The sequence below is a fragment of the Sebastes umbrosus genome, chromosome 1 (genome assembly GCF_015220745.1).
Source record: "Sebastes umbrosus isolate fSebUmb1 chromosome 1, fSebUmb1.pri, whole genome shotgun sequence".
In the NCBI taxonomy this organism is placed as follows: Eukaryota; Metazoa; Chordata; class Actinopteri; order Perciformes; family Sebastidae; genus Sebastes; species Sebastes umbrosus.
Genome location: NC_051269.1, coordinates 21467823 through 21492304, shown reverse-complemented (window position 1 = coordinate 21492304; position 24482 = coordinate 21467823). Strand labels below are relative to the sequence as shown.

Genomic DNA, 24482 nt, shown 5'->3' with positions numbered 1-24482 from the left:
AAGCCAACACTAGGATCAGATCTAAATCCTGTTCATGGAGAGACCTTCGTCTGGTCAGCTAACATTACTGCCAAGCAGCTGAAATATAGAGTGATATTGTGGTTTTAGCTGACTTGTGTCGCCTCACTGTTTTGAGTGATGCTCGTTCAGGTATATTGAGAGCGAGCAAGCGCGAGCCCGACGCTGACTTTCGTTGATTTCACGGCCACAGGTGTCGCTGTTAAGAAGCATTTCTGAAAGTTACAAATAGTCCCTTTAAAGGTCCTATATTATGCTCATTTTCAGGTTGATACTTGTATTTTGTGTTTCTACTAGAACATGTCTACATGCTGTAATGTTAAAAAAACGTTATTTTCCTCATACTGTCAGCCTGAATATGCCTGTATTTACCCTCTTTCTGAAACGCTCCGTTTTAGTGCATTTCAACAGAATTGCAACAGAATTGCAACAGAATTGCAACAGAATTGCAACAGAATTGCGTTGCTAGGCAACAGCTTGGGTCCATGTGTACTTCCTGTCAGCTGATGACATTCACAAACACATTAACACATTAGCACAAACAGCTAAATATGATCAGTGGTGGAAGAAGTACTCTGATCTTTTAACGTTACCTGAGTAAAAGTAGCAATACTACAGTGTAGAAATACTCTGTTACAAGTAAAAGTCCTGCATTCAAAATCTTTTTTAAGTAAAAGTATTAGCATCAAAATATACTTAAATTACCAAAACTAAATGCACTGTGTCTGGCTACTCATTATGCAGAATGGCACAGTTAAGAATATAGCGATAGATTTATTGGATTATAATTAGTGATGCATTAAAGGTCCCATATCGTGCTCATTTTCAGGTTCATACTTGTATTTTGTGTTTCTACTAGAACATGTTTACATGCTGTAATGTTCAAAAAAACCTTTATTTTCCTCATACTGTCTGCTTGAATATACCTGTATTTACCCTCTGTCTGAAACGCTCCGTTTTAGCACATTTTGACGGAATTGCAACAGAATTGCATTTCTAGGCAACAGCTTGGGTCCATGTGTACTTCCTGTCAGCTGCCAATTCTCTAGTGCTTGCTGTTGTTTACCTTTTCCCTGGTGTTCTTTTTGGTTGAATTGCTGAGTGATTAGAGGGTTATTCAGTTCACCTTTTGCGCATGGTGTGGGGACTGGCTCTTAAATGATAGTTGAGAGCAGCTTGGTGCATTCCCCTCTTGGCCAATCAGGGTGTAACGACGCCCTTTCTGTAGGGCTTAAAAGAGGAGGGAAACTGCACACCTGATCTCTACTTCACTAAATGCAACATGTGTTATCAGCCAAACCAGAATCACCGGTTTGTTTTAGGCCCTTTTGAGATTCTGTGCTCTTTGTGTTTTGTTTATTGAGAGTGTTGACTATCCTAGTTGGGGAAACAAAATAAATACCAATCAATTGGGTTACCTGCACTAGGACGTCTATGTGCTATTTGTGCAAGAATCTGGCTTGCCTCACGATAGCCTTACGCCTGCAGGCTTTATTTTGTTATTCTAGTCATTTGTTGATTTTCACTGAAACCCTTTATACCTATTTCTTTTAGTGTATTTTATTTGGGGAAACTTTAAAGGAGAGTAAAAGGAAAAATAAAAACAATATTTCAGTTTCCTTAATAGTTTGTTATTGTAGAGGCATTTGTTCATTATCGAAGAGGCATTTGTTCATTATTATTATTAAGGAGGCATTTTATTTTATATTATGTGGATGGAACTGTTTTTCAGTCTTCTGCCTGAACAACTAAAGTCTGGGGAAATCAGTACCGCCACAAGCTGATGACATTCACATACACTGCAACCAGGAATAAACTGGGACACATTCAGTATGTTTACGTTTATAATTGCGTAAAGGGTCTAAATATTGTATATTCGTGACATCACAAATGGGCAGAAATCCCGACAGCTTGTTTCAAATGCAGAGTTTTTGAATACGGGCTGTGAGTGTATTTCCCTGTGGATTGAGTGTTTCGATACTTTCACAGTATTTATATAGGACTTAAGCCTGCTTTATAATAAAAAAACATGAAAATCTCACTTTTTTTATAATATGGGACTTTTAAGTGAAAGTATTAGCATCAAAATATATTTAAATTACCAAAAGTAAATGCACTGCGTCTGGCTACTCATTATGCAGAATGACCCATTTAAGAATATAGCGATAGATTTATTGGATTATAATTAGTGGTGCATTAATGTGTACAGACTGACTCAAAACAAAGTTGCAATAAAAAGGACTATCTCTGGTTCTGCTTCATCAATTTTTTTATACTCAATTTGCGGCACGCTGAAAATTAAAATGGAAATTGAGAGATTCTTATCCTTAAACGCAGCTTTGTGATGTACAAGTTAACCCACGGCTCGTTAAAATGCTGTGTGTCATTAATCAGGTTGTCTGTTTTAGATCAACGTTTGTTTCTTAGATTTAAGAAACGAGGTCCCCAGCCCCTCCTGTTTCTCACTGGCTGACAGTTTGTGGACATATCAGGCACACAAGACTAATCAGCCAGATGATGTCTAGAGCATGGCAACGCAGCATCAGCTGGTCGCTTATCTCCATGGCAACCATCTCATCGTCCTCTCGTTGCAGGTGTTGGTGGAAATGATCTCCTCAACAGTCTGACCCTGAAGAGAAACAACTCAGTCAGCCAGCCCAGGGCAGCAGATGGAGAATGGAGACCTGGGGCACATGGTAGGTGTGTGCGTGTGTGCGCGCATGTGTTTTTTCTTTTGCTGCAGACATTTTTCTGTCTGAACTGTCTCACTTTCTGGCAGTTCAGTCTATGGCCAGTTGAACAATGGCTGTGTTCAAAATCGAATACTAACGTACTACATACACATACATAATACATATTCAATCAGTATGTACTGCATACTAAATTAACGATTAAGTATGCCATTACCAGCAGACTGTTCACTCCAAAGTAAACTCAAGCAATACGTCTTCTCTGCATCACATGGTTGTAACGATCATGACATTACCGGTCCAAACTACCGTTGGATGAAAGTTGTTTATCACGCATGTAAATAAATATTACCTCTTTCACTCAGTGTATTTTCCAGTATTATTTTAGGGCAAATCAAATTAGATTTAAATGATTCTGCCTCACATTCCACCGTTGGACAGTCTGAAGAGACGCAATGCATTTGGGGGCGGTTGAGTATGTCCGGTAAGCTCACGTCTCATACTCAGAAAGTCTTGCTAATAGCATATCAAGGGTCCCACCAGGGATAATAACACACTGGACCACTGTTAAACAGTATTAAAGGACACCTATCGCTCTTTGCAGCTTTGGGACTCTCCGATCACTGTCTAGTTCATCTTCTCCCGACTTACTTCTACTACCTTCTTGTTCACTCTCTACACATTCGACTTTAGATACAACTCAGAGTCATGCCACCTACAGAAATTTGCGGATGACTCTGCAATTGTCGGATGTGTTAGGGTGGGGCATGAGGAAGAGTACAGAGGACTAATCAGTGACTTTGTAGTGTGGTGCAACCAAAACCACATGCAGCTAAATGTGGTAAAAACAAAGGAGCTGGATCTTTTAGAGAACTAAGACACCAGTCACCCCTGTTTCCATCGGGGGGGAGTCGGTGGAACTGGTGCAGTCCTATAAGTACCTAGGAGTGCACCTGGACAGCAAGCTGGACTGGAGTGTGAACACTGAGGCAATATACAAGAAGGGCCAGGGCCGACTCCACTTTCTTTAGGAGGCTCAGGTCCTTCGATGTATGCTGGACAATGCTGAGTTTATTCTATCAGTCAGTGGTGGGAAGTGCCCTCTTCTTTGCTGTTGTATGCTGGGGCAGCAGCATTAAAGCCACAGATGCCGGCAGAATAGACAAGCAGTTAAAGAAGGCGGGGTCTGTCCTTTGAGCCAACCTGGACCCAGTGGGTATGGTGGCTGAGAAGAGAGTGCTGGCTAAGCTGCTGGCTATAATGGACAACATCACCCACCAATTTCACCACACTTTGGCCAGACAGAGGAGCACATTCAGCAAAAGACTTATCCAACCTCGGTGTACCACGGAGCGGCACAGAAGGTACTTCCTACCCACTGCCATCAGACTGTACAACTCATCTCTGGACTAACTGAATAAAATACGTGCACACACATTTACACACACACACACACACACACACACACACACACACACACACACACTGTTACTCATCGATTCACCAGTGCAGTCAGACATGCCTGACAATTGGACATTAGTACTGGCACTTGTTAACCAGCTTTAAGAGTATTTATTGCTAATACCTATTTTTAATCGTATTTATTCTTAATCTATTCTTATTCTTGTTGTGTGCTTGATCTATCATTGCTGCTGTAACTGGGATTAATAAAGTACCTACCTACCTACCTACAGGCAAAAACTAAAATCTGCTAAACCTGTGGTAAAGACTGTGAGGAGATGGACCAACAAGGAAAGCTGGAATTACAAGCCTGCTTTGACTGCACTGATTGGAGTGTTTTTGAGGCTGCAGACACAGACCTGGATGAATTCTCTGACACTGTGACATCTTACATCAGTTTTGTGAGGACATGTGTGAGCCGACTAAAACTTTCTGCACATAAACCCTGGTTTACTGCAAAATTCAGGCATTCAGGCCAACAGAAGTGGGGACAGTCTGAAAGATCCGATATCAATGCCTCCTCAATGCGTCTGTGTGTGTTCACACCTGTACTTAAAGCTGTCCACTTTACATAGGTAAAAACAAAGAAGCTGTGTTGTGTATGATATCAGATTTGGTGTTATTTTAAATATACATATGGGATAAAATGACTCAGATGTGTAATCACTTCTGCTCTGAGTTTTGACGCCAGACGTCAACTAACCAAGTTTTGACTCCCAAGAGCACAAATCCATTCTTGGTGTACTTTGTATTGAGAAAGGCCTTCAGTGTTTTCCCTGACTGTTCCTGCTCTGTCCAGATGGGAGAGCCAATGACTGTGAATGTTGGCGGCTGTGAGTACAGCACGTCTCTGTCCACGCTGCAGCGCTACCCAGACTCCATGTTGGGAGCCATGTTCGGAGGAGACCTCCCCACCGCCAGGGACGCACGCGGAAACTACTTCATTGACCGCGACGGCCCGCTGTTTCGGTGAGTGTGTGTTTGAGTGCATAAGTGTGTGTGTGTGTGTGTGGCAGAATTATATATTTGTGAATAGTAAAATCGGCAGCTAGCTGATCAAATGAATCACATTTACCCTGCAGTAAACTCAATACCCAAACATATGTATATGTTCTGCTTTGATTAGGGCTGGGCGATATGGCCTAAAAATAGCATTGCGATATTTTTGGCCAACACACGATATATATCGCAATATTTTCAAATATCCTCTAAGCACTTCATAAATGCTCAATTTAACCCTTTGATGCATACAATCACACCAATATGATGATTACTGTAGTCCCTGCAGCATACTGTATGTCTGCATTAAAACCTTCTTGTTTATATTCATTAGTGGTTTCTGTTGGAACAATTTAAATCTTGCATGCAAAAAGGGGGAAATCACAAGTTAAATTTAACAAAACAGTATCCAACAGTATTCACTTTAACCAAATAGTTTTCTGGCAATACATGCTTTATATATTTTGATAAATACATAACACACACACACACACACAGGTTTAATGGTGTGTAATAAGTGTAAAGTAACATATTGTTATGTTTACCAGTAAGCTGTTATAACATTGCTGATAATAAAATGTATTATTTTCCCACTATTGTAGAAAGACTCACCAATCGCGAGGTGTAGCCTGTGGCCAAAGCAGTGCCGTCCTGTCCACTTATTCTGGCTCACAGCTTTGGTTATGTTAGCTGGACGTTCAGATCGGTAGTTGTGGAGAAGTGGGTCGCCTTTGTTAGCTGGTTGGCCAATTTTTCTCTCACTGAAATGTATAACTCCTGTAGAGCTTTCTCCGCAAAAAAATGTGACCAGGCAGTTCATATTTTGGATCAAGTCTTCATGTCTTAATGAGTCTTTTGAATTCGGGCTTTTCAACTACGCTAACCGGCGTTGCGATGTTTAGTTGTTTACAGCGACCGTGATTTCTTTCCGTTTTGCACTTTTTTTGTCATATGGGATTGCTTAAGAAAGCGAGGAAGCCAGAGTCATTTGCTTCTGGGCTGGTTCTGGTTGCTTTGGTTGTGTTCTCGTCTTCCGTTTTCTCCGGGCTCCAGGCTTTCTCTCTCCGCTGCTTCCCTCCAAATACAATAACACGCCGGCCGAATACGTCACACACACTTGCCCAGGGGAGAGGTGGTCTGGATGGGTGCAGAGTCTGTGACGTGTGTGTGTCTGTGAGGGACAGAAGTAAAATGCCAAAGCGAGTCTTATGCCGGCTTAAAAACATTAAATGACAATTTGTAGTCGATGTTCACGATATAGTCATTTTATACACCGCGCGTGGGACAAGCCGCGATACATCGACTATACTCGATGTATCGCCCACCCCTAGCTTGGATTGTCTTTGTGGTAGTCAGTTTGTGACAAGCCAGCATGCTAAACATTCTGATGTGCAAAATGTTAAATGCGAAACTCTATTTTTTCTTCATGTCAAAAAATCTCGTGTTGGGATTCACCACCCAAAATAGTGGCAGAGCCATTGACTCAGTTCCCCAGGATCCTTCAGTTTTCACACAGAGGTGTGGAAATGGGGCAGCTTTCTTTGTTCGCTGTCGCTTCTCTCTCACCCCCGCAGCTGCAGTAGCAGCTCAACTCCTTTCTCTCTCAAGTATGGCCTGCTAACAAAGCAGACATAGCCTACACAAAACTCTTTTTCGAATGCAGAGGACGCAAGAGCCTGCCTGACAGATATCTGGTTAACTCAGTACGCACTGCTAACCTAGAGTACACAGGTTTAGCACCAGCCGCTGAAACAAAACCTGCCAGCTGACTTTTCAAGCAACAAGGAGCAACAAGCAAGTTTGCGCCAAGCTGCTAACTCAAGGAGAACAAAGACTGGAACGACCGGTTTTCCTCAAATGTGCACACAGCACAGCAAGGACTGCCTCTTTTGACACTGAAACCAAACTTTTCCTAGCTTGTCTCCTCCACCATCGATGGAATCGCCATCTAACAAAGGATTCCTTTTTCTTCTAGGGATGCGCCGGTACCGATACCAGTATCAGGTACTGTGTCTGATACTGTGCTCATGTACTCGTAAAACTATTCCGATACAACCGCACCCGATACCAGGCAACTGAGTCCCCAGTTTACCCATCCGGGAGAGTCAGCAGCCACGATGATGCATGCATTGTCGTGGACACATGCAGCTGCTTTAGTCTCCACCGCATCAGTATTATATAAACTGGGGAAAAAAAGTTCGGAAACTTGTGTTTGATGGATTATTTCTCTGTTGTTACAATGCTAATGGTCATTGTATTTTACATCGTTGGAAAGCCTGTTTATTTACCTTCACAATGATGTCCAACTTGTAAGGATCATGCATTTGTGGGATGAGCAGCACAGCTGATTATGTGGGTAGCGCCCAAGAAAAATTTGCCAAAATGCTCTGCCAATGGTAAACAGTGTATTCTCCTGTTGGTATTGACTCTTGTTTTGAGTTGTTTGGTGGATTGGATGATTGAACTCTCTATCAGTAACAAGGAACAAACAAGACATATTGGCTATTTTACACTATATTCATTTAATACACCATCAGGAGCCTCAGTAGCGGTGGAAGATCCATACGCAGCCACAACAGCCTGGCACCTCCTCCTCTTGCTGGTCACCAACCTGGTCACACGTTGCTGTGGGATGGCGTTCCATTCCTCAACCAGGATTCGTTGCAGGTCAGCCAACGAGGTTGTGTTGGTCACTCTAACACGTACAGCAACGCCCAAGCTGATCCCACAAGTGTTGAATTGGGTTGAGGTCTGGACTCTCAGCAGGCCGTTCCATTCTCTCTACTCCCACATTGTGGAGGTAGTCTGTGATAACCCTGGCTCTGTGGGGGCAAGCGTTGTCATCTTGGAGGATGAAGTTAGGTCCCAGATTGTGGAGATATGGGATCGCCACTGGCTGCAAAATCTCATCCCGATATCTCCCTGCATTGAGATGGCCTTCAATGATGACAAGCCTTGTTTTGCCAGTGAGGGAGATGCCGCCCCACACCATGACACTGCCCCCACCAAAAGCTGTTACTCCATCGGTGCAACAATCAGCATAGCGTTCTCCGCGTTGTCTCCATACTTTGACCCGGCAATCCAACTTTCGCAGACAGAACCTGGACTCATCACTGAACATGACATTCCCCACATGTTCAGGTTCCATTGTCTGTGTTGTCGACACCAGCGCAAACGGGCCTGACGGTGAAGGGCAGTCATTGCAGGCTTCCTGGTAGCCTTATGAGAATACACTGTTTACCATTGGCAGAGCATTTTGGCAAGTTTTTCTTGGGTGCTATCCACATAATCAGCTGTGCTGCTCATCCCACAAATGCATGATCCTTACAAGTTGGACATCATTGTGAAGGTAAATAAACAGGCTTTCCAACGATGTAAAATACAATGCCAATTAGCATTGTAACAACAGAGAAATAATCCACCAAACACAAGTTTCCAAACTTTTTTTCCCCAGTTTATATATATATATAAACACAAGCCTTGGCGAATCCAAATACAATTCTGAGAATAAAGATGAAACTCAAATGAGATACACTGAAACAAACATTTCTCACTCTGGAGTTGTACAGCAGCTCTCTTACGGAATCATCAGCTTAGCAGTCTGAACTGATCCTGTCTCTGTTTCTGCTGTTTCAGCTACATCCTCAACTTCCTGCGGACGTCAGAGCTGACACTGCCATGCGACTTCAAGGAGGCTGAGCTGCTCAGGAAGGAGGCTGACTTCTATCAGATCGAACCCCTGATTCAGTGCCTGGGAGACCCCAAACCCCTTCTGCCCTACCCCACTGACACCTACGAAGAGGTGGTCGAGCTGTCCAGCACCAGGAAGCTGTCCAAGTACTCCAACCCTGTCGCAGTCATCATAACCCAGCTCACCATCACCACCAAGGTCAGTGGGAAAAGGTCTGGTTAGTGTAGATATATGTAGATATATCATGGCAGAATATTCTGTGACACAAAAATATAATTATTTGCATTATCTCATTTTCCTGAAGACCCTCCTGTCTGCTTCTGTCTCTGTATTTTCACTGTTCATTCAGGAAGTCAAGCAACCTAGAATAACCACTAACTAAATTTCACTAAATTTAAAACATGTTCTTTAATGTGGTAAGTTTAGTGCAAATATACATACTGTACAATACAATATATACATACATACAATATACTGTATATTGTGTTAAATTAAATATAATAACAGGCATCTATATAGATGACTCAATGGTCATATGATTTGAAGTTAGAGTTTTTATGTTTCAAATCTATATAGATTTTTCACTGTATGTATGGCTTTGTTTTGAGAAATAGTGAATCAGGTTGCAGGTTGAAACTTGCAGTTAAAGTAATTGAATTGCATTGAAGAAATGTTTTGTACATCATTTCTGTCCTTGTTTATTAGTTTGCCACTTCATAACGTGGTAAAAAACAAACAAAAGAGACCCGCGATCTCGACCGACTTTTGTGTCTTTCAGAAGCTGTATCAAGTTCTAGGTTTTAGAGCTAGAGTGGTGTTACTGGCACCAGATGAAACTAGAAACCCAAAGGAATCCATTGGTACCAACCATGTCATGTTAGCTTGTCGGGAAAGAGGCTAAATAATGCTCCAAAGTTAGGCCAAATTTTGGCTAGGAAAAACTGGCATGGCCATGTTCACAGGGGTCCCTTAACCTCTGACCTCAAGATATGTGAATGAAAATGGGTTCTATGGATACCCACGAGTCTCCCCTTTACAGACATGCCCACTTTATGATAATCACATGCAGTTTAAGGCAAAACAATATTTTGGAATGAATGTGTTATTTTCACCTATTCTAAAATGGTGTATTTTAATATTTCTGCCTTCTGGGGTCCCTAAACAGTCTTAGAATTGCATAAATTGGGTATCACTGTAAAATTGAGACTTTTGTGGATCCAATAAGCCTTGTGCTCTTATATTCATGTGTGAAGATGTCCCCATAGTACATTTCATTGTAGTGAGACCATTTTTTTAAATTTTACCTCACTGTATAAGATGACCTGTGGTGACCTCTAGGATAATCACAGACTCATGAAACTTTACAGCCACAAACTAGAGACCTAGGGCATTAAGAGGATGGATGGCTTGACAATAAGGGCGTTTCTGAGCAGTTTCCAGAACAGAAGTGCTCGCAGTCCAATCGCCGAAAAATGCAATTCTTGCTGAAATCTCCAAATGTCAAAAGTTTTTGATACAAAATCACAGCATGGCTTTTTCTATGGTTTTCCTCAAGGTATTGGTGTCTTAATGTGGTATTTTGGAGGGGGTTTTGATCATTTTTATCACTTCACGAGTTGTAAAAAAAGGTTAAATTTGGCACCAAATCAGTGTAACAAATGGTATCAACCCAGAAATTGCTGCAACAACTTATGAGACAAAAGTGAGCATGGGAATGGCCATCATATACCTCTGTCATAATGTTCTAAACCCTCATACACTTTTACAATTTATTTAAATGAATTCATTCATTCATGTTTATTTCTGATTTATGACTAGAACAACTTGACACAAAGTGCTAAGCTGCATCCCACATTAAGGTTCCCAGCTTTCAGATGATGTACACCACTTCTATGTGGCATCTACTACAAGCTGTCTAACACCAGGAAGCTGTCCAAGTACTCAACCCTGTTGCAGTCATCATAACCCAGCTAATCATAAGGGGAAATGTCTGTCTGGCTTACATATGAGGTGTCTCAAGATTTAGGAAAATACACCCTTATTGAAAATACTAAATTAAATGCATCACCACACTGTACTGAATTTAGCATAAAAATATGCTCAAATCATAACATGGCAAACTCAAGTCCAACAGACAACAACAGCTGTCAGTGTGTCAGTGTGCTGACTTGACTATGACTTGCCCCAAACTGCATGTAATTATCATAAAGTGGGCATGTCTGTAAAGGGGAGAGTCATGGGTACCCATAGAACCCATTTTCATTCACATATTTTTTGGACAGAGGTCAAGAGAACCCTTTGAAAATGGCCATGCCCATTTTTCCTCGCCAACATTTAGCGTAAGTTTGGAGCATTATTTAGCCTCCTTTGCTACAAGCTAGTGTGGTTAGTGTAAATGGATTCCTTAGGTCTTATAATTTCATTAGATGCCAGTATCTTCACTCTACCTTTAAAACTGAGCCTGCTACAACCTGGCGTCAAAACAAATTTGCGTTAACGCGTTATCTTTACCTTGACTTTGACAGCCCTAATACATTTATGATGTTTCTTTAATGGAATCCTTTCCAAATAATATGTAACGTTAATATCTCTAAGGTAATCTGTCAGAATTGTCAAAAAGATTGACTGCTTTTGTGCGTCATGGTGGCCCTTGCGCCTAAGGCCCGCCTCCAGGAAGAAGAAAACAATCCAAAGTACATATGGAATTCGTGGAATACCTACCATCTTTGTACTTTGGGGTGGGTCTACACTCGGACACACAGAGGGATAAGGAGAAGAGACATGTGTGCACCGTCCACACAAGGCGTAAAAACAGCACTGGATTCATCATAACACATTTTGTTCGAAAAAACATGTGGGGGAAGCCTCTGAGTGTGTGACAGAGGAATTGTGCTGCTTTAAAGACCGTGCTGCCTACTAACCGAGAGTTTAAAGCACTCCTCTGGTTACGGTGGTTCCACGCACTACAGGTTGAGCCACCCCCAAGCTTTGAATATTCACTGTTGAATAATAGCCCTAGTTTGCTGTCTATAACGTTACTGTGCAACACTTGCGTGAAGTTGCAGGACTGGTTTCCCTTCGGCGAATGATAATACTGAATCCGTTATCGGCATTGCTTGCTTCATTGTTGACATCTACCCGGTGCTTGTTATAATCGTTGTGCTGACATTATTTAAATCACATGATTCTCTCTCTTTTAGGTCCATGCAATGTTGGAGTCCATCTCCAGCAGTTTCACAAAGTGGAACAAACACATGATGGACACCAAAGACTACCAGGTGTCCTTCACCTTCGGACCATGTGACCACCAACAGGAAGTCGGTCTGCGTGTCCACCTGCTCGACTTCATCTCCAAAGCTGTATGTAGCTTTTATTTCATCTTTAACATTGCGTAAAATAAATTCCAGCTTAAAGTATGCTGACGTTGGTAGAACGAAATCAGAGAACCATACAACAACTGTCCTTTCTGTAATAAAACACTTATTTTTTGTATCCAAGCACCCAACAAGAGCATAATGGTAACAGAAAGTCTGGAGTCTACTAGAGTCTAAGTAGGTAGCCGAGGGGGTAATAACCTGGCTGCTAGGATACAATGCAATCTAGAGTTAATGGATGTGAAAAGTTCCCAGTACTAATGGAAGAAACCCAGAACCTAAAACATAATGGTGTCCAAGGTAGCCTAGAAACGTAGAAGAAAATGGGTCGGAGGGGCCTAGTTGTAGTCCCGCAAAAGGTGGGTCTTCAAGTATAGCATAAAAGACGTGGCCCGGCTGTGGGTTGCTTCAGTTGACTGCTCTCGAGACCAGCTACTCGTTTTGTCTGTATTCTGTACTTGAACTTAGGGCAGCACAATTAATCGAATATTAATCGCAATCAAGATTTTGGTTTCCCACAATTAAATGAACATGATCGACTGCGATATATATGTTTAAAATGTATGCTCCGCTCATATAAAACTTAAATCAAACGCTTCCTAAACTAACAGCTAGGGATGCACCGTCAATCAGCAGCCGATCGAAGCTGGACGGTTTTCAGCAGTCTCATGTATCCGATTTGTTGCCGGTCACACATGTGCGGCCGCCACATGATGGTTTTACGTTGGCACACAGCGGCACAGTCAGTAACGTCACACAGAGTGGAAGTTCTTCAGCGTGAGTGAAGGAGACATAAAGCTGCAATTTCTCAAAACTGCAAGTCCAAAATAAGCCGTGGAGGTACAACCTTAAAAAACATTTGGAACAACTAACTTAATCAGACACTTATTACCTCCGCCAAGACCGGAGGCCTAGGAAGGAGGTTATGTTTTCACCGGCGTTGGTTTGTTTGTTTGTTTGTTTGTTTTTTTGTCTGTCTGTTAGCGGGATTACTCCAAATTTTTGTTTCAGTTACATGCACAGTGTAACTGATGACGCGTTGATGACGCGTGACCTCACCTCCTTCTGAGAGCAGAGAGATATGTGTGGATATGTGTGGATATGTGTGGATATGTGTGGATATGTGTGCGGCAGCTGCTGGCCATCCGCGTTGAGAAAGAAAAAAGCTATAGATGATGGGATGACAGACAACGTAGTGTAACGTTATACAGACATAACGATGCTGCTGAATGAGAGAGGCATCCGCCGATACATTACACAGAAACACACCGTGTTAATAATAAGCCGACCACCTCACGGTACCGGCAGTGTGAGCTGTGATCTGTTTTTAACGGCACACGTTGGCGGAGGACTGTGTTCTCCGAGTGCAATTCTAGTTATATTGTAATTCATTCCCATAATGCTGCTTAGAATAATCAAAGAGACCGGCTTGTCTGACGACAGCATGAAGTTAAGGTTTCATTCAGTTACATTATGGTGTGTTGAGGCTCTGCTCAGTAAAAATGAGTATTGGGTGATAGATTATAATACTATCGTGACGTGTTCAAATGGAATCTTGTAAAATATAGTTTTTGGCGAGAAACTTGAATAAATCCAGTTGTTTGAAGATGTTTTCACAGCAATATAAAATAGATATTAGAGAAAGAAATATGACCTGTTTAACTTCCTAACACTAGCTCTAAGCAGCTTATAATACATAATTAGAACAACTAAAGGCAAGATTTTCTTAATTAAAGCAAATATTTAAATAAAATACAAGCATTTATTTCCTAATTATTTGAATTGGGTTTTTTTTATACAAATAACCATTATTAGATGATATAAAGATAACATTTACATTTTGTAACATGTAGCACAACATTGAAGTGAAAGCAGCGCTCTGTTTATTTAAATGTGAAATTGCAATAAAATATTTTGTCCCTAAAATATATGAATAATCGTGATCTCAATATTGATCAAAATAATCATGATTGTCATTTTGGCCATAGTCGTGCAGCCCTACTTGAACTACAGTAACACTATTCCCTACAAATTCTGAAGTCTGTCTTCTTTTTGAAGTGTGTTTTAATTGAAAAGTATTTGAAGTGTGGTAGAAGAACTGAACTGAACTGGCCCAGAGAAAGTTTTCTCCGACAACATCATGGGGGAATAAATTATCTTCCTGCTAGAAAAAACTGTTCAGATCAGTCGATCAGAGTTCTTCAACATCTGACAAACACCAAGAAATTAGATCATAGCTCGTCACTGCTAGCTGATTTTTTTTAGCTTAGTGGTCAACATTATAGTGTTTCTTTTATTGAAAACATGAAAGCAGATGTTTCATCGTGTCCATGCGTATTGCATGTAAAAAAGCATCAATCATGAATGGGTTGTACAACATAGCATTTAAAAAAAAATCATGGCTAATAGCAAAATTAGCATATATGTGGTGATATGACTCGATTTGCCTGTCGCATTATTTTCCAGGGTTTCACAATACGCAACACACGTGTTCACCACATGAGCGAACGGGCCAATGAGAACACAGTGGAACATCACTGGACGTTCTGTCGACGAACTCGCAAATTTGACAACTGATGGATGAACTGATGGATGGACTTACTGACAGACGAGATGACTTCAGGGTGTCAACAAACAGACAGAGACTTGTTGGTGGTGGCTTTGTTGTTATGTGTTAGTATTTTGAATTACGTGTGTTGTTTTTTAATCATAATGATGTCATGTTTTTGGAAAGTTAGGTCATTTTTTGGAAAGTTAGGTTATTTTTGACTAGCTGATTTTTCCCTCAGCACAAAGTGAGGTTACTGGAAGGCTAGCCCATTAGCCACATGTGGTACATTATCATGAGATATTTTGGAATCACATGTTGAACTATCACATAGCTGCAATGTTCGAGTAAAAGTCCACATACGTTTGGCCACATTGTGTATGATAGCTACATACTGTATATCTGGCATATCAGCAGTACCACAAATCTGTTGTACATCAATGATTAGGAATTCATATTAGTTGCAAATAAAACAATCTGGAAAAAAATGATCTCAGGTTATTTTTTTACTCACCCTCAGTTCTTCTTTTGTCCACCATTCTCGCAGAAATGGGCCAATTTTAAACCAATTAAAAGTATAGGTTCACATTCTCTATTATTTTTTGTTGGTGCAAAAACAAAACAGCAGTGACTTTACAGGTGATATAACAATGATGAGAACAGGGAAGAAATACCCAAGAAACAAGGAAGACAATAACTAAGAAAACAAGGAGCACAAAACAAAACAAACCTAACAAAACAAAAAAAGGATAGAATAATAGTCCTAATAATCATAGTAATAACATCTTAAAGAGGAACTATTATGATTATTTCCAGGTGCATACTTGTATTTGGGGTTTCTACTAGAACATGTTTACATGATTTAATGTTCAAAAACGCTTTATTTTTCTCAAACTGGCTGTGCTGCAGCATCTCTTTTCACCCTTAGTCTGAAACGCTCTGTTTCGAGTGGTTTATTTTTTACCTGAATGTCCGGATTTTGCCAGATTGGGGTAAATTTATTTGAAGATGTGGGGTTCCCAGTTATTTGGTTGGATTTCCACCGAGCTGTTAGAATCACTGCTATACATGGGTTTTTGTAACAGTGATGCTTTTTAATTGACTGGGTAAGGAACGTGAGGTCTGTTATTGATAATTCTTGGCAGTCATATTGTTCTGTATATTTAGCCAGGGGTGTTGTGATTGTTGATTTTCTTGCAGCCATATGAGTATATACTGAAGATGATTTAGTATGTGGTAGAGTATGAAATTTGGGGCCACTAGGCCTCCATGGGGGCTGCATGGTGGTGCAGTGGTGCCGCCTCACAGCAAGAGGATCGCAGATTCAAACATGGCTTGGGGCCCTTCTGTGTGGTGCATGTTCTCCCCATGTTAACGTGGGTTTTCTCCGGGTTCTCCAGTTTCCTCCCACAGTCCAAAGACATGCAGGTTAGGTTAATTGTTTACTCTCAATTGCCCGTAGGTATGAATGTGAGCATGAATGTCTCTGTCTCTACATATCAGCCCTGTGATAGTCTGGCGACCTGTCCAGGGTATACCCCGCCTTTGCCCAATGTCAGCTGGTATCAGTCACCCTAAATCTTGGATTTAGACCAGTTTATGGAATAGTCAGAAATTTTTGAGAATGTGGATATGAGATAGAAGACCTCTGGAAGAGCTGTTGAGGGATTTGTTTTTTATCTGATTTGTTAGGTATAGCAGGATGTCATCGGCATATAAACTAACAGATTCACATTTCTTTAAGTCTGTCTTAAAACAATAGCCGGGTGCCCATATGAACATTGACACAAGTTTTTTTCTTGCTGTAATCACTCCTCTTGCACAATGAAAGAGATGAGGGACAAAATCCATAATTCTTGTTCTGTGCAATAATGTATTCAAAAGTTTGTTTGAAGCTGATATGAAGCTTATGAGGCTTGTTTGTTGCTGTGTAGTTAAGTGTGAGGGCCCTTTTTAAACGATCTATAGCGCATGGTCTAAAGTGCATTTAAGGCGTGTAAGCACTAAGCTACATGATAAACGTATTGAGAAATAATGAATACTTTTCGATGCAACCCATGGGGTACTTGGACTGGCTGTGCAGAATCCTTCGGAGCTGCTTTACGCACGGTCTTGCAGCTGGGCACTGCCGGAGAGGCGGTGCGTAACGTGGATCCATCAACCTCAAAATACCGCCGTCTGGGCGGCGATGGCCCGCAAACTTTTATGGTAGCCAACATGTATTAATGCAGTCTATTGTGGAAAGTGAGGTAATTTGGGGAAAATTAAGTAATTTTTGGAAATTGAAGACATTTTTAAAATATAGTCATTTTTGGAAAGTGAAGAAAGCTTTTGAAAAGGGAAAATTAGGTCATTTTGGGGAAATTAAGTCATTTTTGGAAAGCAAAGTCATTTTTTGAAAGTGAAGACATTTTTAGAAAGTGAGGTCATTTTGGGAAAGCGAGGTAATTCTTTTGGAAATGAAGTCATTTTTGGAAAGTGAGGTCATTTTTTGAAAGTCAGGTCATTTTTGGGAGATGTAGTCATTTTGGAAAGGGAAGTATTTTTCGGAAAGTGAAGAAATTTTTTGGAAAGTAAAGTCATTTTTGGAAAGTTAAGTTATTGATGATATTTTGGAAAGTGAATTCATTTTTGGAAAATGAGAAATTTTTGAAAAGTGAGGTCATGTCGAGAAATTAGGTGATTTTTTGGAGAGTGAAGTCATTTTTGGAAAGTAAAGACATATTTTGGAAATTGAGGTCAGTTTGGGGAAAATAAGTAATTTTTGGAAAGTGAAGTATTTTTTGAAAAGTAAAGTCATTTTTGGAAAGCGAGGCCATTTTTGGAAAGTGAAATTATTTTTGGAAAGAGGACATTTTTGGAAAGTGAATTCAGTTTTGGAAAGTGAAGAAATTTTTGAAAAGTGAAATTATTTTTGGAAAGTGAAAACATTTTTGGAAAGTAAAGACATTTTTGGAAAGTGAGGTCATTTTTGGAAAGATAAATTATTTTTGAAAAGTGAAGACATTTTTGGAAAGTGAAGACATTTTCGGAAAGAAGTCATTTTTGGAAAGTGAAATTATTTTTGAAAAGTGGAGACATTTTTGGAAAGTGAAGACATTTTTGAAGAGTGAAATTATTTTTGGAAAGTGAAAACATTTTTGGAAAGTGAAGTCATTTTTGGAAAGAGGTCATTTTTGGAAAGTTAAATTATTTTTGAAAAGTGGAGACATTTTTGGAAAGTGAAGACATTTTCGGAAAGTGAAATTATTTTTGGAAAATTAAGACATTTTTGGAAAGTGAAGACATTTTTTGAAAAGTGAAATTATTTTTGGAAAGTGAAAACATTTTTGGAAAGTGAAGTCATTTTTGGGAAGTGAAATTATTTTTGAAAAGTGAAGACATTTTTGGAAAGTGAATTCAGTTTTGGAAAGTGAAGACATTTTTGAAAAGTGAAATTATTTTTGGAAAGTGAAAACATGTTTGGAAATGAAATTATTTTTAGAAAGTGAAGACATTTTTGGAAAATTAATTCATTTTTGGAAAATTAGGAATTTTGGAAAGTGTCATTTTTTAAATGTTGAGACATTTTTGGAAAGTGAAGACATTTTTGAAAAGTGAAATTATTTTTGGGAAGTAAAGACGTTTTTGGAAAGTGAAATTATTTTTGGAAAGTGAAGACATTTTTGGAAAGTGAAGACATTTTTAGAAAGTCAGGTCATTTTTGGAAAGTGAGGTCATTTTTGGGAATTGAAGTTATTTTTGAAAAGTTAAGTCATTTTTGGAATGTGAGGTCATTTTTCGGAAATTGAAGTAATTTTTGGAAAGTGAAGACATTTTTGAAAAGTGAGGACATTTTTGGAAAGTGAGGTCATTTTTGGGAATTGAAGTTATTTTTGTGAAATTAAGTAATTTTTGAAAAGAGAAGACATTTTTGGAAAGAGGTCATTTTTAGAAAGTCAGGTCATTTTTGGAAAGTGAGGTCATTTTTGGGAATTGAAGTTATTTTTGAAAAGATAAGTCATTTTTGGAATGTGAGGTCATTTTTCGGAAATTGAAGTCATTTTTGGAAAGTGAAGACATTTTTGAAAAGTGAAATTATTTTTGGAAAGTTAAGACATTTTTGGAAAGTGAGGTCATTTTTCGGAAATTTAAGTCATTTTTGGAAAGTGAAGACATTTTTAGAAAGTCAGGTCGTTTTTGTGAGATGAAGTCATTTTGGAAAGGGAAGTATTTTTTGGAAAGTGAATTCATTTTTGGAAAGTGAAGACACTTTTGGAAAGTGATGTCATTTTCAGAAAGTGAAATTATTTTTGGAAAATGAAGAGATTTTTGGAAAGTGAAGACATTTTTGGAAAGTGAAGACATTTTTGGAAAGTGAGGTCAGTTTTGGGAAAAGAACTAATTTTTGGAAAGTGAAGTATTTTTTTAAAGTAAAGTCATTTTTGAAATGAAGACATTTTTGAAAAGTGAAATTATTTTTGAAAAGTGAAAACATTTTTGGAAATTGAGGTCATTTTTGAAAAGTAAAATTATTTTTGTGAAGACATTTTTGGAAAGTGAAGACATTTTTAGAAAGTCAGGTCATTTTTGGAAAGTGAGGTCATTTTTGGGAATTGAAGTTATTTTTGAAAAGTTAAGTCATTTTTGGAATGTGAGGTCATTTTTCGGAAATTGAAGTTATTTTTGTGAAATCAAGTAATTTTTGAAAAGAGGACATTTTTGGAAAGTGAAGACATTTTCAGAAAGTGAAATTATTTTTGGAAAATGAAGACATTTTTGGAAAGTGAAGACATTTTTGGAAAGTGAAGACATTTTTGGAATGTGAGGTCATTTTTCGGAAATTTAAGTCGTTTTTGGAAAGTGAAGACATTTTTGAAAAGTGAGGACATTTTTGGAAAGTGAGGTCATTTTTGGGAATTGAAGTTATTTTTGTGAAATTAAGTAATTTTTGAAGAGAAAAGACATTTTTGGAAAGTGAGGTCATTTTTGGAAAGTGAGATTATTTTTGAAAAGTGAAGACATTTTTGGAAAGTGAAGACATTTTCAGAAAGTGAAATTATTTTTGGAAAATGAAGACATTTTTGGAAAGTGAAGACATTTTTGGAAAGTGAAGACATTTTTGGAAAGTGAGGTCAGTTTTGGGAAAAGAACACATTTTTGGAAAGTGAAGTATTTTTTTAAAGTGAAAACATTTTTGGAAAGTAAAGTCATTTTTGGAAAGTGAGGACATTTTTGGAACGTGAGGTCATTTTTGGGAATTGAAGTTATTTTTGGGAAATTAAGTCATTTTTGAAAAGAGAAGACATTTTTGGAAAGTGAGGTCATTTTTTGGTAATTGAAGTTATTTTTGAAAAGTTAAGTCATTTTTGGAATGTGAGGTAATTTTTCGGAAATTGAAGTCAGTTTTGGAAAGTGAAGACATTTTTGAAAAGTGAAATTATTTTTGGAAAGTGAAGACTTTTTTTGGAAAGTGAATTCAGTTTTGGAAAGTGAAGACATTTTTGAAAAGTGAAATTATTTTTGGAAAGTGAAATTATTTTTAGAAAGTGAAAACATTTTTGGAAAGTGAAGAGATTTTTGGAAAGAGGTCATTTTTGGAAAGTGAAATTATTTTTGAAAAGTGAAGAGATTTTTGGAAAGTGAAGACATTTTCAGAAAGTCAAATTATTTTTGGAAAATGAAGAGATTTTTGGAAAGTGAAGAGATTTTTGGAAAGTGAAGACATTTTTGGAAAGTGAATTCAGTTTTGGAAAGTGAATTCAGTTTTGGAAAGTGAAGACATTTTTGGAAAGTGAAGACATTTTCGGAAAGTGAAATTATTTTTGGAAAGTTAAGACATTTTTGGAAAGTGAGGTCAGTTTTGGGAAAAGAACTAATTTTTGGAAAGTGAAGTATTTTTTAAAGTAAAGTCATTTTTGAAATGAAGACATTTTTGGAAAGTGAAGACATTTTTGAAAAGTTAAATTATTTTTGGAAAGTGAACACTTTTTGGAAAGTGAATTCAGTTTTGGAAAGTGAAGACATTTTTGAAAAGTGAAATTATTTTTGGAAAGTGAAAACATTTTTGGAAAGTGAGGTCATTTTTGGAAGGTGAAATTATTTTTGAAAAGTGAAGACATTTTTGGAAAGTAAAGTCATTTTTGAAATGAAGACATTTTTGAAAAGTTAAATTATTTTTGGAAAGCTAAGACATTTTTGGAAAGTGAGGTCATTTTTCGGAAATTTAAGTCATTTTTGGAAAGTGAAGACATTTTTAGAAAGTCAGGTCATTTTTGTGAGATGAAGTCATTTTGGAAAGGGAAGTATTTTTTGGAAAGTGAATTCATTTTTGGAAAGTGAAGACACTTTTGGAAAGTGATGTCATTTTTGGAAAGTTAAGTTATGGAAAGTGAAGATATTTTGGAAAGTGAAGTATTTTTTGGAGAGTGAATTCATTTTAGAAAATGAGGATTTTTTGGAAAGTGAGGTCATTTTCGAGAAATGAGGGCATTTTTGGAAAGTGAAGTAATTTTTGGAAACTGAGGTCAGTTTTGGGAAAATAAGTCATTTTTGAAACGTGTAGTAATTTTTGAAAAGTTAAGACATTTTTGGAAGTTGAGGTCATTTTTGGGAAATGAAGTAATTTTTTAAAAGTGAAGTAGTTTTTGGAAAGTTGGGTTATGGAAAGTGAAGATATTTTGGAAAGTGAAGTATTTTTTGGGAGATGAAGTCATTTTGGAAAGGGAAGTATTTTTTGGAAAGTGAAGATATTTTGGAAAGTGAAGTATTTTTTGGAAAGTGAATTCATTTTTAGAAAATTCTCACAGAAATGGAACCAATTTTAGACCGATTTAAATGATAAGTTTACATGTCTTTAATACCCCTTTCATACCAATGACCAGGGTTGTACCAGGGTTAACCTACCCTGGTTCAACCCTCCTTTTGTCAATTCAAACCAAGCCAGTCAACCCGGGTTGAACCCTGGGCAGGACAATTCAGATACAACCTGGGTCACACCCGGGAGCAATGCATACCTATTAGCTCAGGTGTTAGAAATGGGCGGGAGGTTACAGGTCTAAGCCTTGTTCAGACTGAAAACAGCAAATCATTAAAGAAACGCAAGGAGTAAAACACTGCACATCAAACTGCACAGAATCATGCTGTTAACCATTTCACATTGCAAATGAATCTACTGAGAATGTGAGCTTGCTCAAGTCAAGTCAATTTTATTTATTTAGCCCAATATCACAAATTTTGAAAGATTGGCCAATCAAATCAAATATGAAATTCATATTTGATTTGATTGGCTCCTTCCAAGGCAACATCCCCCACACACATGCACGAGCTACTTCACAGACACAGACTGGAGAGAGGGCCTCAACTCGACAACGCTACCTCATGACAAGTAACCGCGGCAGTGCTACTGCAGGGCTGAGTTTTCTCTTCCATTCTCCAGGAAACTTGCGGCGGCGGTGCGCTTTGAGTTCAGGCTGGTGCACGCCAAGGCTGGAGTACGAGCAGGGAGACGGGGAGGCATCTGATTGGTTATTTCCAAGCGGACTGCGAGGCAGTGATTGGTAGACGTTTTTACAGGATTACAGCAGCTACAGATGACGGCTTTTTTCTGGTCCTTTTTCAGAGCTCATCAGTAATGGATCGCTATCGGGGTGTAAAGACCATTTCAACCAATATAACAAATAGTCTATACTGGATAACATTGTCAACCCTGCCTTAACTTCCTCCGCTCTTTATTTTATTAACAGAGCCTGTGTGACAGCTGTCTCTTTTAAATTGAATGACGAGGCATTGTATTGTGATGCAGTACTATTGTTGGACCATTTGCGATCCGATCTCACTTCCCCGCTCTACATGCAGTGGTTCGGGGACCACCGCCGTCTTTGCCAGGCAACAGCGGGGTACAGAGCTTCAGGGAGTCGGGGATGAGAGCGAGCGAGAGGGCGGGCGGGTGTCAGCTCTGTGTAAAGCACCAGAACAAAAACACCGACCAGCGGGACATCAGTTGAGTAGGCGGTCCTTCAGTGTGGTCCAGGACATCTTTGCGTACACACTGCTAAAAGAATGTAGCCATATGTGGTCCAGACCACAAGCAGAACAGTTGGTGGTTATAGTTACAAACTTAAAGCCGATCAAAAGGCTGTCTCATGGGGGTGCCAAAGTGACACCCCCACATTCACACCAACATGACACTCTCATTCATTTGAATGGGATGACTGTGTTGTCACAGCAGGCATCCTGACATAGAGACTTCCGCAAAAAAGACGCAGGGGAGTCAACTTTTGCAGCAACGCAATGCCACGTCATCCAGCAATGTGCTGCATTTGGCCAGTTAAGCATACTTTCATTGGTCAGAGAGTGATGTAAAATAAACTTGGAAATTTGTGTTTGGTGGTTTATATATCTGTTGTTACAATGCTAATTGGCATTGTATTTTACATGATTGGAAAGCCTGTTTATTTACCTTCACAATGATGTCCAACTTGTAAGGATCATGCATTTTTGGGATGAGCAGCACAGCTGATTATGTGGGTAACGCCCAAGAAAAATGTGCCTAAATGCTCTGCCAATGGTAAACAGTGTATTCTCCTGTTGGAATTGACTCTTGTTTTGAGTTGTTTGGTGGATTGGATGATTGAACTCTCTATCAGTAACAAGGAACAAACAAGACATATTGGCTATTTTACACTTTATTCATTTAATACACCGTCAGGAGCCTCAGTAGCGGGTGGAAGATCCATAACAGCCTGGCACCTCCTCTTCATGCTGGTCACCAACCTGGTTACATGTTGCTGTGGGATGGCGTTCCATTCCTCAACCAGGATTCGTTGCAGGTCAGCCAGCGTGGTTGTGTTGATCACTCTAACACGTACAGCACGCCCAAGCTGATCCCACAAGTGTTGAATTAGGTTGAGGTCTGGACTCTTGGCAGGCCGTTCCATTTTCTCTACTCCCACATTGTGGAGGTAGTCTGCGATAACCCTGGCTCTGTGGGGGCGAGCGTTGTCATCTTGGAAGATGAAGTTAGGTCCCAGATTGTGGAGATATAGGATCGCCACTGGCTGCAGAATCTCATCCCGATATCTCACTGCATTGAGATGGCCTTCAATGATGACAAGCCTTGTTTTGCCAGTGACATCATTGTGGGAACACACAACCACGCTGGCTGACCTGCAACAAAAGTATTTGCATCAAAGTAAATACCAAAAGTAAAATTATTCATTATGCAGAATGGCCCATTTTCAGAATCATATACAGTATATTGGACTGGGTTAATTACTGATGTATTAAAGGGACCGTTTGTAACTTCTTACACGTATAAATCACCCTGGTCGGTGTCCCATGCACGCTTGTCGCGTATGCGCGCTCGTGTGTGGCTACGCTGTTCAGACTCAGGCTCCAACACAAACTACACGGAAGCACCAAAACCGCAAAGTTATATCTAGTGAAGCCCGTCTGTTAAACAGTGTTGGCCGCGGTCGGAGTACGCGGGGGAGACCGTAGCTTTGGTCTCCAGGGCCGGAGTCTCTGCTCCTCTGTTCCTCTGTCTGCACACAGCTCGCTCAACCTCACGTGCATGCACGCACCCTACACACTGCAGAAGACTTCGTAGCTCTGAGAATATCTAGTAAATGAACAGTGGACGTTTGTGCAGATATTATCTGCTGCAGCTCCTCCAGACCAACAGAGGTTTCCCGTGTCTTGTGAAGTGACGGGGCTCCGCA

The 24482-nt window shown here is 39.5% G+C and overlaps 1 protein-coding gene across 2 annotated transcripts in view; it reads left to right on the top strand.

Moving 5' to 3' along the window:
* kctd6a (potassium channel tetramerization domain containing 6a) overlaps window positions 1-15269 on the top strand; it is a 17130-nt gene extending 1861 nt beyond the window's left edge. Inside the window, exons 2-6 of one of the 2 annotated variants that reach the window (XM_037756297.1) lie at window positions 2613-2714; window positions 4969-5138; window positions 8805-9057; window positions 12060-12218; window positions 14700-15269. In XM_037756297.1, coding sequence (XP_037612225.1) covers window positions 2688-2714; window positions 4969-5138; window positions 8805-9057; window positions 12060-12218; window positions 14700-14810 — 720 coding nt within the window. In that variant the 5' untranslated portion in view covers window positions 2613-2687 and the 3' untranslated portion in view covers window positions 14811-15269. The remainder of the gene's footprint in view (window positions 1-2612; window positions 2715-4968; window positions 5139-8804; window positions 9058-12059; window positions 12219-14699) is intronic. The other variant, XM_037756387.1, reaches the window with a different exon arrangement.
* Window positions 15270-24482: the final 9213 nt, after the last annotated feature.